Raw genomic sequence first — 16,171 nt, 5'->3', positions numbered from 1 at the left:
CGGAACAGCAAACTGCAGACAGACACAGCTGGAGGCTAAAATCTGATCTGAAACAGAGAGAATGCCGAGTTCTCCGGTTTTAACTCACCTTTGTAATGGTTCCTTTAACAGTCACACGGATGTCAGCAGACAGTTTGGCTTCAGCAATGGAGTAATCTGGACACTTGGGATAAATCAGCTCCCGAGCTTCCGTCTCGAGCTTGTCTGGAACTTGAACAGGTTTTCTCTTCTTTGAGAATTTACTCTGTGCGCGAAGCTTAATAAAACCTTTCTCGTCTTTTGTTAGCTTTCTGAACATGTAGGTCTTTTTTTCCATGATTTGTTTATAGAATGGTTTTCCATACACCATCAATTTCATGCTGGCCGTCTCATCAGCGACTGCCAGATAAAAAAAATACTTTTTAACATTTTCTTTGGTTCGATAACTGCGCACACCAGATTTCTGAACAACTTTCCCAACAATGCCATCAGTGTCAAGAAGTGCACTGCTGGACTTCAGCTCACGGATGGATTTCTTCTGCATACAAACAAAAGAGACAGAAACATCAAAGTAACATCAGTACAAACATTCAGGTTGTGAGCAGTGAAAGAAAAATTCAAAGAAAACCACTCACCCAACGATCAGCGTTTGTCTCCTGGAAAACAAACATTTCATTAATGCTCAGTTCTCAGTAACGTGGGAACAAACATGAATACTGAACTCTCTCTTCATAAACATGTTACACCTGCATCATTCTCATCAGTCCTCGTCTTCAGCTACACAGTCAGAGGCATCGTGTGTTTGAAATATTTAGATATTACATCTTTTATATATACGTGTAAGAGTGCATGCAAGGGGATTAATTGAGCAGGTTAATTTAAAAACTCCTACCTTGACAGGCTGGCTGCTCTTTTGACCTGTAAAAGGAGAAGCAAACATCAGTCAGTGTTTCTGGGTGACGTTCTGAATCAGCATGTGAGGCTGTAGAGTGTTAAAGCTCAGCTGAAATCAGCTTTAATACTCTACAACCTCACATGCTGATTCAGAAAACTGGTTTGTTAACGAGCTGGTCGTCTGATTGTTCCTCAGCTCAGATCTCTGATATTAACTTGAGTATATTTTTATTACTGGTAGTTATTATGGATAAAGCTACAAAAGTGAGACCTTGCTTGACATTAATCAGAGTTTTCCATTGTTAAATATCTAATTTTATTAAACAAACAAGTGTTAAGAGATGGGGACCAGATCTTACAGCTGGTGAAACCTTCGTACCTTCTGCAGGCTTTTTCTTCTTCTTCTCCACTTGATCACATTTCCTCTTCTTTCCTGAAAATAAAACATAAACTGTAAATGAAAAGACAAACGCAGATTGGGTACTATACCAAAAGTAGGTTCAGTAGAAATGACACTAAAATAAACAAACAGGAAAGCTTAGTTTCACTACAGTGTTGGTAGTAGGTCCGTGTATCTTTTGGTCATTCGATTTTCCTGTCAGAAATGGGTATTAAAAAACTAAAAACTAGTGGCTATTTGATTTTCGTTTTAGAATATAAAAATTAAACTTGAAATACAAGGCGTTTTTCTTTTTTATGGTCAAAAAGGGATGAGCGAAATCATAAAAAATGATTACATTTTCATTTTCTATTTCATATAACAAAAAGTAAAATCACTAGAAAACAGAAACGGAAAAAAGGTCTGTTTATTCATATTCTGAGACCGGATGTTGTCATTTACACGACGGTGTTGTGTAGAAGAAACAGTAGGCTTGTAGGCTACGGCGGGGCAATCTACCGTGACACATGGACATGGAACTGCGGTCAAGCCAGCCATCACCCCGATCTCCGTGGTCAAATCAGCTGCACTTAAATTTCGAGTGTACAAGTACTGTCAGCATTATGGTAAATGCGGACTTTCGGTTTTCAAAATAAAGGTATTAAGAAAAGACAGCTATAATTCGAACCCACATTCAATAAAATATGTTACATTAAAGCGTTTCATGACCCCATGATGAATAAAAAACACTTAATATCAGGTAGCTATCTTTACAGCACCAGTGTGAAAAATGCCAAAATAAAAGTCCCATGTTCATGCCTCCAGTTTGCATATTTGACCATATTTGAGGTGCTGTAAAAACACTTCGCTCAATATTTCCTTGCTATGGATGGTATATTTGACATCTACACATATAAGACTACTATTATACTTGATATCAAGCATTTTTTACTGAACCAATGTGGATAAATTCAACAATAAAATTCCCCATTTGTACCTCCAAGTGGCATATTTTCATATATTTAAACTACTGTAAAAACACTTTGCTCAGTAATTCTTTGCTATGGATGGTATATTTGACTTCTACACATATAAGACTACAACTATAATTGATATCAAGGAGAAATTCAAAAATAAAAGTCCCATATTTATGCCTGGAGATTGCATATTTGACCATATTTGAGCTACTGTAAGAACACTTGTGTAAAAGTCAGATATATCACCCATAGCCAGGAACTATTGAGCAAAGTGTTTTTACAGTACGTCAAATATATGAAAATATGGAATCTGCAGGTATAAATATAATTTTTTGTTGAATTTATCCACATTGGTCCAGTAAATTTGATATTAAGTGTGCTTGTAGTCTTATATGTGTAGAAGTTAAGTATACCATCCATAGCATGTAATTATTGAGCAAAGTGTTTTTACAGGAGCTCAAATATATGAAAATATGCCACTTGGAGGTACAAATGGGGAATTTTATTGTTGAATATCTCAACATCCGTGCAGTAAAAATGCTTGATATCAAGTATAGTGGTAGTCTTAGATGTGTAGATTTCAAATATACCATCAGTAGCCAGAAATATTGAGCAATGTGTTTTTACAGCACCTCAAATATGGCCAAATATGCGAACTGGAGGCATAAATATGGGACTTTTATTTTGGCATGTCTCTACTGGTGCAGTAAAGATACTTGATATTAAGTGTTTTTTTCTTCATCATGGGCTCATGAAACACTTTAATGTAACATATTTTATTTTAAATGTTGGTTCGAATTATAGCTTACTGTTCTTAATACCTTTATTTTGAAAACCTAAAGTTAATACGCTGTTTCTCCGCGTTTACCATGATGCTGAGAATACTTGCACACTCGAAATTTTAGTGCAGCTGATTTGACCACGGAGATCGGGGTGACGGCTGGCTTGACCGCAGTTCCATGTCCATGTGTCACGGTAGATTGCCCTGCCGTAGCCTACAAGCCTACTGTTTCTTCTACACAGCACCGTCCTGTAAATGACAACATCCGGTCTCAGAATATGAATAAACAGGCCTTTTTCCGCTTCTGTTTTCTAGTGATTTTATTTTTTGTTATATGACATAGAAAATGAAAATTGAATCATTTTTATAATTTCACTCATCCCTTTTTGACCATGAAAAAGGAAAAACGACTTGTATTTCAAGTTTAATTTTTATATTCTAAAACGAAAATCAAATAGCCACTAGTTTTTAGTTTTTTAATACCCATTTCTGAAAGGAAAATCGAATGACCAAAAGATACACGGACCCAGTGACATGTTTTACATCATCTGGTGGATTTTAGGGCTGTTGTATCAACCACAGATCGGCGGACACAACAAGTACCGTCAGATCAAGACTAGGAGCCAAAACTAAGCACAGCCATCCATCAGCGGAAGTGTTTTTTTGGTCTGGTGCAGTGCATTCTGGTTGTTGTAGGTTTTCTATCTTTGGAGCAGGAGGGATACCACAGCCCTTTATCTCTGTTCATCACACTACTTTCAAACATATTAGTGTCTTTCTGCTGCAGAGACGAACAGTTTCATGCTCGAGCCGGCAGTGAAACACTTCTGAGTGATGTGGTCTGTTAACCTACCTGCTGGAGGATTGTCTTCCTTCTCCACTGGATCACACTTTCTCTTCTTTCCTGTAAAATAGATTTGACACTAAATGTGAGTTTAGTTCCTGAGACACCTGCTGTCCACTCAGTGTCCATGCTTCGCTTTGAGAGTGTGAACAGTTTAATAGCTTCACAGCTGTTTCCTGCAGCCAGAGGTGTCTCTGCTAAATAAAACCTGAAGGTGAATACTTAATCACTTATCTGGGGTTCAGTATTTGTATTTATTGTTAACATATTGGTTTACATTTTGACATTAGAGTTTTTATATATATACACTAATAAAACATTTAAAAAGTCTAATATTTAAAAACTTTTATTATATGAACTCACCTTTTCTCCCTTTTTCATTTTTGCTGCTCAGTTCTTCGACAAAGGGGCCCAACAGTTCCTGCATCCTTGGATCCTTCCTCGGTATCTCTTCCATGATATTATGTATTGCAGAAATTGATTCATCATGTCCGTAGCGCTCAATGATTTTTTGGGCCATCGTTGCTTCAGATCTGCCTTTCTTCTGACTTCCGGGGATTTTGTCCAAATATTCCATCGTCTCTCTGTACTGTTTGTTGTCCAGCTCCTCCAGGATTTTAGTCAGAGTTGCTTTCCACTTTTTCTCTGAAGTATCCGACATCTCTGTGACACAGAAACATGACAGAACAGAAACATGAGAGACAGTTCCTGCTGTTTGTTCTGATGTGATGTGAACAGCCTTGAATTAAAGATAGAGGTTATCACATTATAGTTGTCGTCTTGATTTATTTCACAGTTCTGCAGCACAGAGATCAGCTGACAGTTGGCTGTACTTACTGTACACACGTGCTGTTGTTCTAACTGTAAATGTGCACTTAAGTACAATACTGTATGAAACTGAACAATGCTAAAATTCTCATCTCTTTAAATCCTCCCAGTGACATGTCTTACATCATCTGGTGGATTTTAGGGCTGTTTTATCAACCACAGAGAGCTGCCAGGTTGTCTCACCAAACTCTGATTAATCCATCCATCCATCCATCCATCCAATATCATCCGCTTATCCGGGGCCAGGTCGCGGGGGCAGCTGCCTGAGCAGGGACACCCAGACTTCCCTCTCCCTGGACACTGCCTCCAGCTCTTCCGGGAGGATCCCAAGGTGTTCCCAGGCCAGCTGAGTGACATAGTCACACCAGCGTGTCCTGGGTCTTCCTCGGGGTGTCCTCCCGGCGGGACATGCCAGGAACACCTCCCGAGAGAGGCGTCCCAGGGGCATCCGAAACAGATGCACGAGCCACCTCAGCTGGCTCCTCTCGATGTGGAGGAGCAGCGGCTCTACTCTGAGCTCCTCCCGGGTGACAGAGCTCTTCACCCTATCTCTAAGGGAGCGCCCTGCCACCCTGCGGAGGAAACTCATTTCGGCTGCTTGTATCTGGGATCTTATTCTTTCGGTCATGACCCAAAGTTCATGGCCATAGGTGAGGGTCGGAACGTAGATTGACTGGTAAATTGAGAGCTTTGCCTTTCGGCTCAGCTCTCTCTTCACTACGACGGACCGATACAATGATCGCATTACTGCGGCCGCTGCACCGATCTGCCTGTCAATCTCACGCTCCATCTTTCCCTCACTCGTGAACAAGACCCCAAGATACTTAAACTCCTCCACTTGAGGCAGGAACTCACCTCCCACCTGGAGGGAGCAAGCCACCTTTTTCCGGTCGAGAACCATGGCCTCGGATTTGGAGGTGCTGATTCTCATCCCAGCCGCTTCACACTCGGCTGCAAACCGCCCCAGGACATGCTGGAGGTCCTGGCTCGAAGGAGCCAACAAGATCACATCATCCGCGAAAAGCAGAGATGACATCCAGTGGCTCCCGAACCAGATCCCCTCCGGCCCATGGCTGCGCCTAGAAATTCTGTCCATAAAAATAATGAACAGAACCGGTGACAAAGGGCAGCCCTGCCGGAGTCCAACATGCACTGGGAACAGGTCTGACATACTGCCGGCAATGCGAACCAAGCTCCTGCTCCGGTCGTACAGGGACCGTACAGCCCTTAACAGGGGGCCTCCGACCCCGTACTCCCGGAGCACCTCCCACAGCCTTCTCCAAGTCCACAAAACACATGTGGACTGGTTGGGCAAACTCCCATGAACCCTCGAGCACCCTGCGGTGGGTATAAATCTGGTCCAGTGTTCCACGGCCAGGACGAAAACCGCATTGTTCCTCCTGAAACCGAGGTTCGACTATCGGCCGAATTCTCCTCTCCAGTACCCCGGAATAGACTTTCCCAGGGAGGCTGAGGAGTGTGATCCCCCGATAGTTGGAACACACCCTCCCGCCCCCTTTTTAAATAGGGGGACCACCACCCCGGTCTGCCAGTCCAGAGGCACTGTCCCCGACTGCTACGCGACACTGCAGAGACGTGTCAGCCAAGACAGCCCCACAACATCCAGAGACTTGAGGTACTCAGGGCGGATCTCATCCACCCCCGGTGCTTTGCCACTGAGGAGCTTCCAAACTACCTCAGTGAATTCGGCTTGGGTGATGGATGGGTCAACCTCTGAGTCCCCAGCCTCTGCTTCCTCTATGGAAGGCGTGTCAGTGGGATTGAGGAGATCCTCGAAGTATTCCTTCCACCGCACAACGATATCCCCAGTCGAGGTCAACAGCTCCCCACCTCCACTGTAAACAGTGTTGGTGGAGGACTGCTTCCCCCTCCTGAGTCCCCCAGGCCAGCCAGGCTCGGTAGGACTCCTTCTTCAGCTTGACAGCAACCCTTACTTCCGGGGTCCACCACCGGGTTCGGGGATTGCCGCCGCGACAGGCACCGGAGACCTTACGACCACAGCTCCGGACAGCTGCGTCAACAATGGAAGTGGAGAACATGGTCCATTCGGACTCAATGTCCCCAGCCTCCCTCGGGATCTGGTCAAAGCTCTCCCGGAGGTGGGAGTTAAAGATCTCCCTGGCAGAGGGTTCTGCCAGACGTTCCCAGCAGACCCTCACGATACGTTTGGGTCTGCCAGGTCTGTCCGGCTTCCTCCCCCGCCAGCAGATCCAACTCACCACCAGGTGGTGATCAGTTGACAGCTCAGCCCCTCTCTTCACCCGAGTGTCCAAGACATATGGCCGGAGGTCAGATGACACGACCACAAAGTCGATCATTGATCTCCGGCCTAGGGTGTCCTGGTGCCATGTGCACATATGGACACCCTTATGCTTGAACATGGTGTTCGTTATGGACAAACTGTGACTAGCACAGAAGTCCAGTAACAAAACACCACTCGGGTTCAGATCGTGGAGGCCGTTCCTCCCAATAACACCCCTCCAGGTAACACTGTCTCTGCCCACGTGGGCGTTGAAGTCCCCCAGGAGAACGACGGAGTCCCCGGTTGGAGCACTCTCCAGTACCCCTCCCAGGGACTCCAAGAAGGTCGGGTACTCTGCACCGCTGTTCGGCCCATAAGCCGAGACAACGGTGAGAGTCCTAACCCTGACCCGAAGGCGCAGGGAAACGACCCTCTCGTTCACCGGGGAGAACTTCAACACATGGCGGCTGAGCTGGGGGGCTATAAGCAAGGCCACACCAGCTCGCCGCCTCTCACCGCGGGCAACTCCAGAGTAGAAGAGAGTCCAGCCTCTCTCAAGGAGTTGGGTTCCAGAGCCCAGACTGTGCGTGGAGGTGAGCCCAACTATTTCTAGCCGGTACCGCTCAACCTCACGCACCAGCTCAGGCTCTTTCCCCCCCAGCGAGGTGACATTCCATGTCCCCATGGCTAGAGTCACCATCCGGGGATTGGGCCGCCGGGGCCCCCGCCCACGACTGCCACCCATATCCCACTGCACTGGCCCCTTCTGAACCCTCCCGCGAGTGGTGAGCCCACGGGAGGGCGGGCTCACGTTGCTCGTTCGGGCTGCGCCTGGCCGGGTCCCATGGGCACAGACCCGGCCACCAGGCGCTCGCCTGCGAGCCCCAACCCCAGGCCAGGCCTTTAAAATCTGATTAAACTGTCTAAAAAACGGTTGTGCAGAAAAAACTATAAACCCAGATGGTATGACTTCAACTGCCTACTTTTGCCCAAAATGTTTTCAGAAACATACTTTAGTGTTTTGTTTAGATACAGTAGAGAAAAATGTGTCCTGGAAGTCAACATCATATTGTTTCTGTGTTGTGAAAACAGAGGCTGAAAAATCTCTGATCAAACTGTAAAACAAGGCGGTGCTGATATTAACCACAATCCAGTTCGGAGACTGTTTTTGTTTCTGTTGTTTATTAGCAGCCAGCCGACTACGAGCCAAAATGAAGCAGCACCATCCATCAGTGGATGTTTGTTTTTTTTGGTCTGGTGCAGTGCATTCTGGTTGTTGTAGGTTTTCTATCTTTGGAGCAGAAGGGATACCACAGCCTTTTATCTCTGTTCATCACACTACTTTCAAACATATTAGTGTCTTTCGGCTGCAGAGACGAACCAGTTTCATGCATGAGCCGGCAGTGAAACACTTCTCTGAGTGATGTGTTGTCTGTTAACCTACCTGCTGGAGGATTGTCTTCCTTCTCCACTGAATCACACTTTCTCTTCTTTCCTGTAAAATAGATTTGACACTAAATGTGAATTTAGTTCCTGCGACACCTGCTGTCCACTCAGTGTCCATGCTTCACTTTGACAGTGTGAACAGTTTAAAAGCTTCACAGCTGTTTCCTGCAGCCAGAGGTGTCTCTGCTAAATAAAACCTGAAGGTGAATACTTAATCACTTATTTGGGGTTCAATATTTATATTTATTGTTAACATATTGGTTTACATCTTGACATTAGAGTATTTATACATTCTCCATCCGTGATCAAATGAAACTTTAAAAAATCCAATATTTTACAACTATTATTATATGAACTCACCTTTTCTCCCTTTTTCATTTTTGCTCCTCAGTTCTTCAACAAAGGGGCCCAACAGTTCCTGCATCCTCGGATCCTTCCTCGGTATCTCTTCCATGATTTTATGTATTGTAGAAATTGATTCGTCATGTCCGTAGCGCTCAATTATTTTTTGGGCCATCGTTGCAAAAGATCTGCCTTTCTTCTGACCTTTGGGAACTTTGTCCAAATATTCCATTGTCTTTCTGTACTGTTTGTTGTCCAGCTCCTCCAGGATTTTAGTCAGAGTTGGTTTCCACTTTTTCTCTGAAGTATCCGACATCTCTGTTACACAGAAACATGACAGAACAGAAACATGAGAGACTGTTCCTGCTGTTTTTTCTGATGTGATGTGAACACCCTCAAATTAAAGATGGAGGTTATCGTTGTCGCCTTGATTTATTCTCAGCTAACAGTCGGCTGTATTTACTGTACACACGCTACACGTTGCTCTGCCCTTAAATGTGTCCTGAAGTGAAGTATTTGAGTCAATGTATTTAGCTGAGAGTTACAGTTAAGCTTTTATACTTCATTATGTCCTCATTACTTTTTATATCTTTTGCCTTGTTGTGAGAGCTTAAAGTCAACAAACAGGTCAGCACCAGCGACGACTAGCAGACCTGTGACTGTTGTACATGAACAAGTACAGACGAGAAAAGAGACGCTAATAATAAATCATCCGCTCCTTCAACCTTTAATACGATCGTAGTCCAGCTAACAGCTAACAGGGAGCTAGCATCAGCCATCATTCAAACCGGAGAACAAAGAACAAACAAATCCTCCTCACACAGTCTGTTTAATGTTCAGCACAAATTTTTGTTTGGTCAATAAGGTTGTAAAGGTTTTATCTCACAATGCATTAATTCAAAAGAAACACATCTTAAATGAATACTTAAAGGAATAGTATTTATTATCAATTCATACTTACTTCATCAACAGCTTGTTTACATCCCAGACCTGAAGGTTATTTGTCAGTCTCCCAGAGGCGGGAGCAGGAAACACGGCACATACCAACTTATATCGTATCACCGACCCGCCTGCCGCTGTGGTTATCAACAATACATTTAAAAACATATACGACGACAGCTTTCTTATCACCATAGATTTGATTTTTTCCAACTTTGATTGTTAATCATCATTACATTCAGTTTCACGGCTCACAAGTCACCCCTCCAGTGAACAATGGTTCGGCCCGCTCCTTCCCGCCCAAAATCCGGGCTGAACCCAGAGAGACGGAGTTGCGACACTCTTTGATGTCGCTGCTGGGGCAGTCACGTGGTTCATGTAAGCCCCAACAGCAGCGGTTGCATTATTGAACGGTAAATATCAAAAATAAAAAAAAACACACAACCAGCTGTTATTGCATTTTGTAATGTCAGTTTTGCATTTTGAGAGGCAGCCCAGAGGAAACAAAAATTGGAAAAGAGATCTCAGTAGTGTCTCATTCATTTCTCCTAGACAACTATGAGATCTCTGTGAGACCAAAGTGAGGCTGTGGCTGATTTCTCCTGTTTCTCAATTGTTTCTCCTGAGAAACAGCTGCAGAAAATCTCAACTTGGGCTCCCTGTAAGTTTCAAAGGAGATCTCATCAAGCTCTCAATGAAGTTTCAGAATGTCTCCCCAGTGCTGGAAAGGAGCAAGGTTTAAGCGGTAAAGTCTCAAGTCTCACCTATTGCTCCTAAGGAATTTTAGGAAAAAATGTTTGAGACCAAAAAAGACTACAATGAGACTGAAATGAGAACTCTCATTGAGCGAGCAAGCTTTGAGCAGTAACATTTTCCTCTGGGAGGGTGACAACGAAAAGCTGTGTATTACTTGTATCTACTTACATTTTTGGAGGGAAAAGCTAAGTGTTCATGTTTAACTTTTCTATTCCATATCATTCATCTGTTGATAGACGTCTCATGATTTTCATTTTAGCGCAACTGGGCTACTTCCCGTGATTTGGCTAATAAATTCCGATTCAGCCATTAGCTTACCTTCGTGGTGCCGTGGTCCGTTCAGCATTCACCGAGCAGCTAGCTCACTTCTTCTGATTTGATTTGATTGATTTGATTTGTCCCGTAGGGAGATTTGTCTTCACTGACAGTACATTACACATCTTTGATGACAACGGACACTACATACACATCAACAAACAAACAAAAAAAGAGAGAGATATACATAGCAACAATAACAACAAAGACAACTCTGATGAAAGTGGCCATCCCCAGGAAACATGATCACGTTAAAACTAAGAATATTACTAGAATATTTAAGATTAAGACACACACATATTATCAAAACTATTAAGGAATAAAAACTAATTTACCCTTTTTATGTTTGAGTCTAAAGGTAAGTGCAGAGCTATTAACATGTTTCTCTATGGCTCTGGGTTAGTGCACAGAGTAACGTTAGCTGTAACTCAACCCAACTTAAGCAATTAACTATTATAACAAAACACTTGTAACTCCTATTTACAGTTATTGAGACATCAGTGTAAGGATGGCTGATACAAATGAAGGTTGTCAAAGAAAGTCTTTTTTATTAAACAATGACAGACAACAAGAATGTGTGTTTGTGTGTGTGTGTGTGTGTGTGTGTGTGTGTGTGTGTGTGTGTGAAAACAAGAAAAACAAAAACCAGGGGCAGGTGATCCATGATCGCCTCCCCACCAGCAGCAGCCGCTTAAAATAAAGTGCAGTAGCCGACATGGAAGACAGTAACCATGTTAAAAAATTGGTACGCTCTTTCACTGCTCACAGAGACGTTCATCTTGGGACAGAAGGCCACAGTGTCACAATTCCCACCTTGAAGTAAAAGTGGATGTCAAAGAAACACTGCTGTGCTGCTAGATGTCTTTTCAGTGTTTAATGAAATATACTGTTTATACAAATACACAATTATGCCCACAGTAAGACCATAAATCCATGTAAAATAAAGAGCTCCTCACCAAAGTGGCACCTTAAAGTATGAAAAACAGAGAGAACGAGAGAGAGAAAGATAGAGAGAGAGGTGCAGAGACAGACAAAGGAAAGAAAGAGAGCAGGGATCAGTTAAGGTACATTTTTAAATAATGTTTAGGTGAACAGAGAGATGGTTGCATTCATTACAGTCACTCTGTAATAGCAGTAGGCTTTATGACCATCCAGGCGGGATCACAGCAGTATACAGTACAAAGCTACAAATGTGAAGAATGCCTGTGAAGTCCACACCAGTGAAAGTCACATCAGAAAGAGTCTGACAGACAAAAAGAGTGAGTGATACACACCAGTTGCATTATAACAGGACTAATGACAGAGAAAGAGAGAGAGGCAGGAATGTTAATTTCACTAGTATTATTTCTCTGGTTACCTACCAATGATAAATCATCCATCCATCCGATTCATTACCGGACGCTTACGTTACCTTCACAACTAGCTGGCAGGCAATGCTTGAAAAGTGGTTGTAACAACCAAGATAAACTACAGATAATTACGCTGTGAATATACAAATGAAGACCAGTATAATCATCACAAAGGGCCTCTGATACAATATAGACAGTTGACAATTCAAATAAGGTCGATATTTCAGCAACTTACCTCTGGAGCTACTCGACACGCAGCAATAAGTGAATGCTTCAGACTCCACAGACTGAACTTTACACTCATCAAAAACTGCTTCCTGGTGAAACATTCAATGTTTATTATGAACAAGTTTATTGTTGGTTAACTTCTATACCTGAAGTTAATTATCGAGCCATTTAATAAAAAATTTTTATTGTAGCTAAGAGGAGACTTCACACCAGCCTTCATTCAAATAAAGAACAATTTCTACAATTCTATAAATAAAGACAATTATCTCTTTGTTTACATTCACACACACTTTATTGCAAAGGATCATCCACCATAATTTTTGTAACATTAAACATCTTTCAGTTTGATCCACAGCAGCATTAATAACAAACAGCCTGAACACACATTAACATTTGTGTTTCTTCTGAAGGTTTCTGGAGTCGACACCTTGACGTGTTCGTTCAACAGGTACAAAATAAAGACTGACTCAGTTTACAGCGTCAAGATGTTCAGTCAGCCGACAGAAAATCCAACATTTACTTTCATTTCTAATTTCCCCGTTAATTGAAATCTAATTCAATGATGAAATAATTGTGACGTTTCAGGAGTTTTGAAGCTAAAGTGAATCAACAGTTGGTCGTTTTCATGAGAAAGGAATGATGCAACGTTTCATTCAACAACAACAACAACAACAACAACAACACACACATCACAGCAGACGACAAACACATCGAGGATTTTTTCTTTAAAATAAATAATTCCGGTGCCGCCTGACCGCCGTCACATCGCCCTGAACTGAGATTTAAACGACTCTCCGGTGACTTCAGCTGCTGATCGGTCGGCTTTAAAAGAAACGTAAACTTCATGGACAGAAAACGACCTCCAGCTGCTGACGTCAGGTCCTCGGAGGGGTCAGAGGTCAGATCCCGGCTGATTATGTCACCATGTACTCCTGCCGTTTGTTGAGGCGGACCTGGCAGAGCGACACGGCGCCCACCGCCACGTAGATCCCTGCGGCGATGAAGCAGTTGATGCCGACCTGGTTGTAGAGACCGTAGATGTTCCCGGGAGGATTTTGACTGCAGGAGAGAAGAAGAGACGAGTTAACAAAACTGTTCGTCTGAAAACCTTCAGCTGAAGTCAGACACGAATATATGATGAGGAATCCTTTAATATGTTGACTGAAGAGCTGCAGAGGAGCCGGATGACGTCACATCACGTGTGGTCGAGCTGCAACGAGCGATTACTGACATGATTTTGAATATAAAATAACAAAGTTGTAGTTTCCGACAGTCTTTAAACATTCACTCAAAACTACAAAGTTGTTCAGACAAAGAAAATAACTGAATCTCTTTAAGAAGCTGGAGCCTTTCAACAGTTTGGTGTCATAAGGCTTCCAGCTGATTAAACTGTCGACAGAAAACAAATCATTTCTCATCAAACACGGGTTTCCTTCTGAAAACATTTTAAAATCTGATTGTATTCATGTCTGCACATCGCTGATCAACATTCATGTGGGAGAAGAAAATATTCTGACCGACCTCGATGTCAGCAGATTCATCCTGCATGTGGATTTACTGAATTGCAGCAGTTTTTCTTTTTATATAGATATTTATTACGGCTGAAACACTGATACATAATGTAGCTGATGGAAACAGTATTTTGTTTTATTTTGTGTATGTAAATACAATAAAGTGGATCTGAACGCTGCAGCTCGTGGACAATCAATAAGAGAAGTAAAGAGTGTAAACTGACGACAGTACGGTCGGATTATTAATATGGAGGTATTTGGTCAATATATTGTGATGTTTGATTTTGTCTCCCAGTCTGATGTTTCTGAAGTTATTTTGAGGAGATTTCAAGGTGTCAAGATCAGTATTGTGTATCAGATACAGCCTAAAAATATTGAAATATTCTTTTTAAGGACACGTCGAACAGCGCTGGGATCAGCTGATATCTTTATACAACAGTGATCTGAACATCATCCTGTTGATTCATCTGCTCTGAAACTCACTAATATTATCAGACATTATTGGCCCTGTAAGTAATTAAACTCCCCGTGAAGTTTAATGCTGTTTAACTCAGATATCCTGCCTCTGATTTGTATCTTTGTCACAACTGGAAAATGTGTGTTTGTCGGCCGATATATAAATATATTGGTATTTTTTAACTTCCTCATATCAGCGTTAGCAACAGCAACAACGTCGACTCACTCGCCACGGATGTCCTCCTCAGTGAACGGGACGTCCTCGATCAGCACGGCCGACTTCGCGCTGAAGAAGATTCCCAACATCGCCTGAAAGAAAAGAGCAGAGCGGATCAACACGAGGCTCCAGCTTTCACTTTAGATCAGCTGCTCGTGTTTGTTTATTTGAGAAAAGTACATTCCACTGGTGTTTTATTAAAAAAAGCTTCATATATTTCAGTCAATAAAGAACTCAGAATAACTCTGACCTCTTTACAGGTGAACACATCATCAATATTTAAGAACTTCTACATCTCTTTGTGCATTTCAATGATCCATTTATTCAGTTTTGATGGATGAGTTCAACATGTGAGAATGCAGCCTGATGAACAAATAACTAACATTTAATCCAAGGCAGTCTCATGAAGTGCCGAGTGAAACAAGTAGAAAACTTTTTTAACTATTTTATTTTAATAATCACTGATAATATTTATATAGTGCTTTTAAATGATACTTTACAAGATTACATAAGAAAACATCATCAGACAAACTGCTGAAGTCATTTCCATGTTTATGTTTTTTGCCTTTATTCTACTTTAGTAATCGTTTATCTGAAGTTAACAGTCTTTATCGAGCTTGTTTCTGACAGTCTGTGTGTGCAGACAGTAAAGTGAAGGCCTTTGGTTTCAGCCAAGACAATTTATATGAAAAATAAGAAATACATGAATTCATAATCAAACTGATCATTAGTTTCATCTCAACTGTTCAGACAACATCCTCCTTCACTTTACATCATGATCTGAGTCTTCATGTGTTCTGACATTCTGACTTCCTGTTCTGAAACATCACATGAGGCAGAATGAGAGTCACATGACTCAGTCACAGAAAAACACAAAATCACTTCATATACTTTAATATCCTGTCATCAGCAGATCACATGATGAGTATGTATGTCCTGCTGATCGATAACAACATGATCCGTGTGTGTTTGAGTGACAGCTGTCTTTAACGGCTGACAGGCTGTCATGTGATCAGAGACCCTCGCTACCGTTTATCTGACTGAAACACCAGGCTGTAGTCGGCTCCATCACGTTTATTACACAGGCACAGATGCTTAATTCAAGCTAATTGATCGAAGTAGACATGTATTGATTACTAGTGCAGTATTGTTATCGTACATACATTTAGCTCGGCCTGCACGGGCTCCGTCTATGTACCGGAGACCGGACAGACGGTTTGCTTTGGTCATTTTTTAACGTCACACGAACTGCAACTTGTATATGAGGTCATATAAATTAGTTTTAAAGAGATGTGTGGTTTATGGTTAAAGAAGAAGTCAACATCACCACGAACGGTTCGCTAGCTAACCAGTATAAATCCAGGAAATAGTCGGCACCGCTGCCGGAGCTCCGTCAGTCTTACCAGCATGATGACGCCCCAGATACTGATCACGATCCCGCACGCGGCCATCTTCGGCCCGCAGAACAGCAGCGACGGCATGTCTGTGTTCGAACTTATCGATCGATCAGAAGAAGGATTTTAATTTTGATTCACTAAACTGAGAAATGATCCATCGAAGGACGAACGAGCCTGACGGTCAGCTGATCCTCATCACTCGGTTACACTCGGTGAAAGTCGACTGTTATCGTGACACGCAGCGCTCGACCAATGAAAACGTCTAACGCG

At 42.5% G+C, this 16,171-nt stretch overlaps 2 protein-coding genes across 4 annotated transcripts in view; both read right to left on the bottom strand.

Moving 5' to 3' along the window:
* Nucleotides 1-9,787, bottom strand: part of LOC115593929 (uncharacterized) — a 25,972-nt gene extending 16,185 nt beyond the window's left edge. For both annotated transcript variants that reach the window (XM_030437631.1, XM_030437632.1), the window contains exons 1-9: nucleotides 9,695-9,787; nucleotides 8,752-9,051; nucleotides 8,390-8,440; nucleotides 4,218-4,517; nucleotides 3,864-3,914; nucleotides 1,253-1,306; nucleotides 872-897; nucleotides 615-635; nucleotides 89-517 (exon numbers count right to left, since the gene is read on the bottom strand). In XM_030437631.1, coding sequence (XP_030293491.1) covers nucleotides 89-517; nucleotides 615-635; nucleotides 872-897; nucleotides 1,253-1,306; nucleotides 3,864-3,914; nucleotides 4,218-4,517; nucleotides 8,390-8,440; nucleotides 8,752-9,049 — 1,230 coding nt within the window. In that variant the 5' untranslated portion in view covers nucleotides 9,050-9,051; nucleotides 9,695-9,787. The remainder of the gene's footprint in view (nucleotides 1-88; nucleotides 518-614; nucleotides 636-871; nucleotides 898-1,252; nucleotides 1,307-3,863; nucleotides 3,915-4,217; nucleotides 4,518-8,389; nucleotides 8,441-8,751; nucleotides 9,052-9,694) is intronic.
* The window catches only part of rnasekb (ribonuclease, RNase K b), a 17,062-nt gene extending 891 nt beyond the window's left edge, over nucleotides 1-16,171 (bottom strand). The window contains exons 1-3 of one of the 2 annotated variants that reach the window (XR_003986390.1): nucleotides 15,908-16,171; nucleotides 14,514-14,596; nucleotides 12,748-13,379 (exon numbers count right to left, since the gene is read on the bottom strand). Coding sequence is in view for 1 of the 2 variants with exons in the window: in XM_030437637.1 (XP_030293497.1) it covers nucleotides 13,235-13,379; nucleotides 14,514-14,596; nucleotides 15,908-15,985 (306 nt within the window). In the remaining variant the exon portion in view is untranslated. Of the gene's footprint in view, nucleotides 1-12,589; nucleotides 13,380-14,513; nucleotides 14,597-15,907 lie in introns of those variants that run through there. The other variant, XM_030437637.1, reaches the window with a different exon arrangement.

This window comes from Sparus aurata, chromosome 13 (assembly GCF_900880675.1).
Source record: "Sparus aurata chromosome 13, fSpaAur1.1, whole genome shotgun sequence".
Lineage (NCBI taxonomy): Eukaryota > Metazoa > Chordata > Actinopteri > Spariformes > Sparidae > Sparus > Sparus aurata.
Note: the sequence above shows the minus strand (reverse complement) of the source record. Positions and strands in the feature narration are given on the sequence as shown.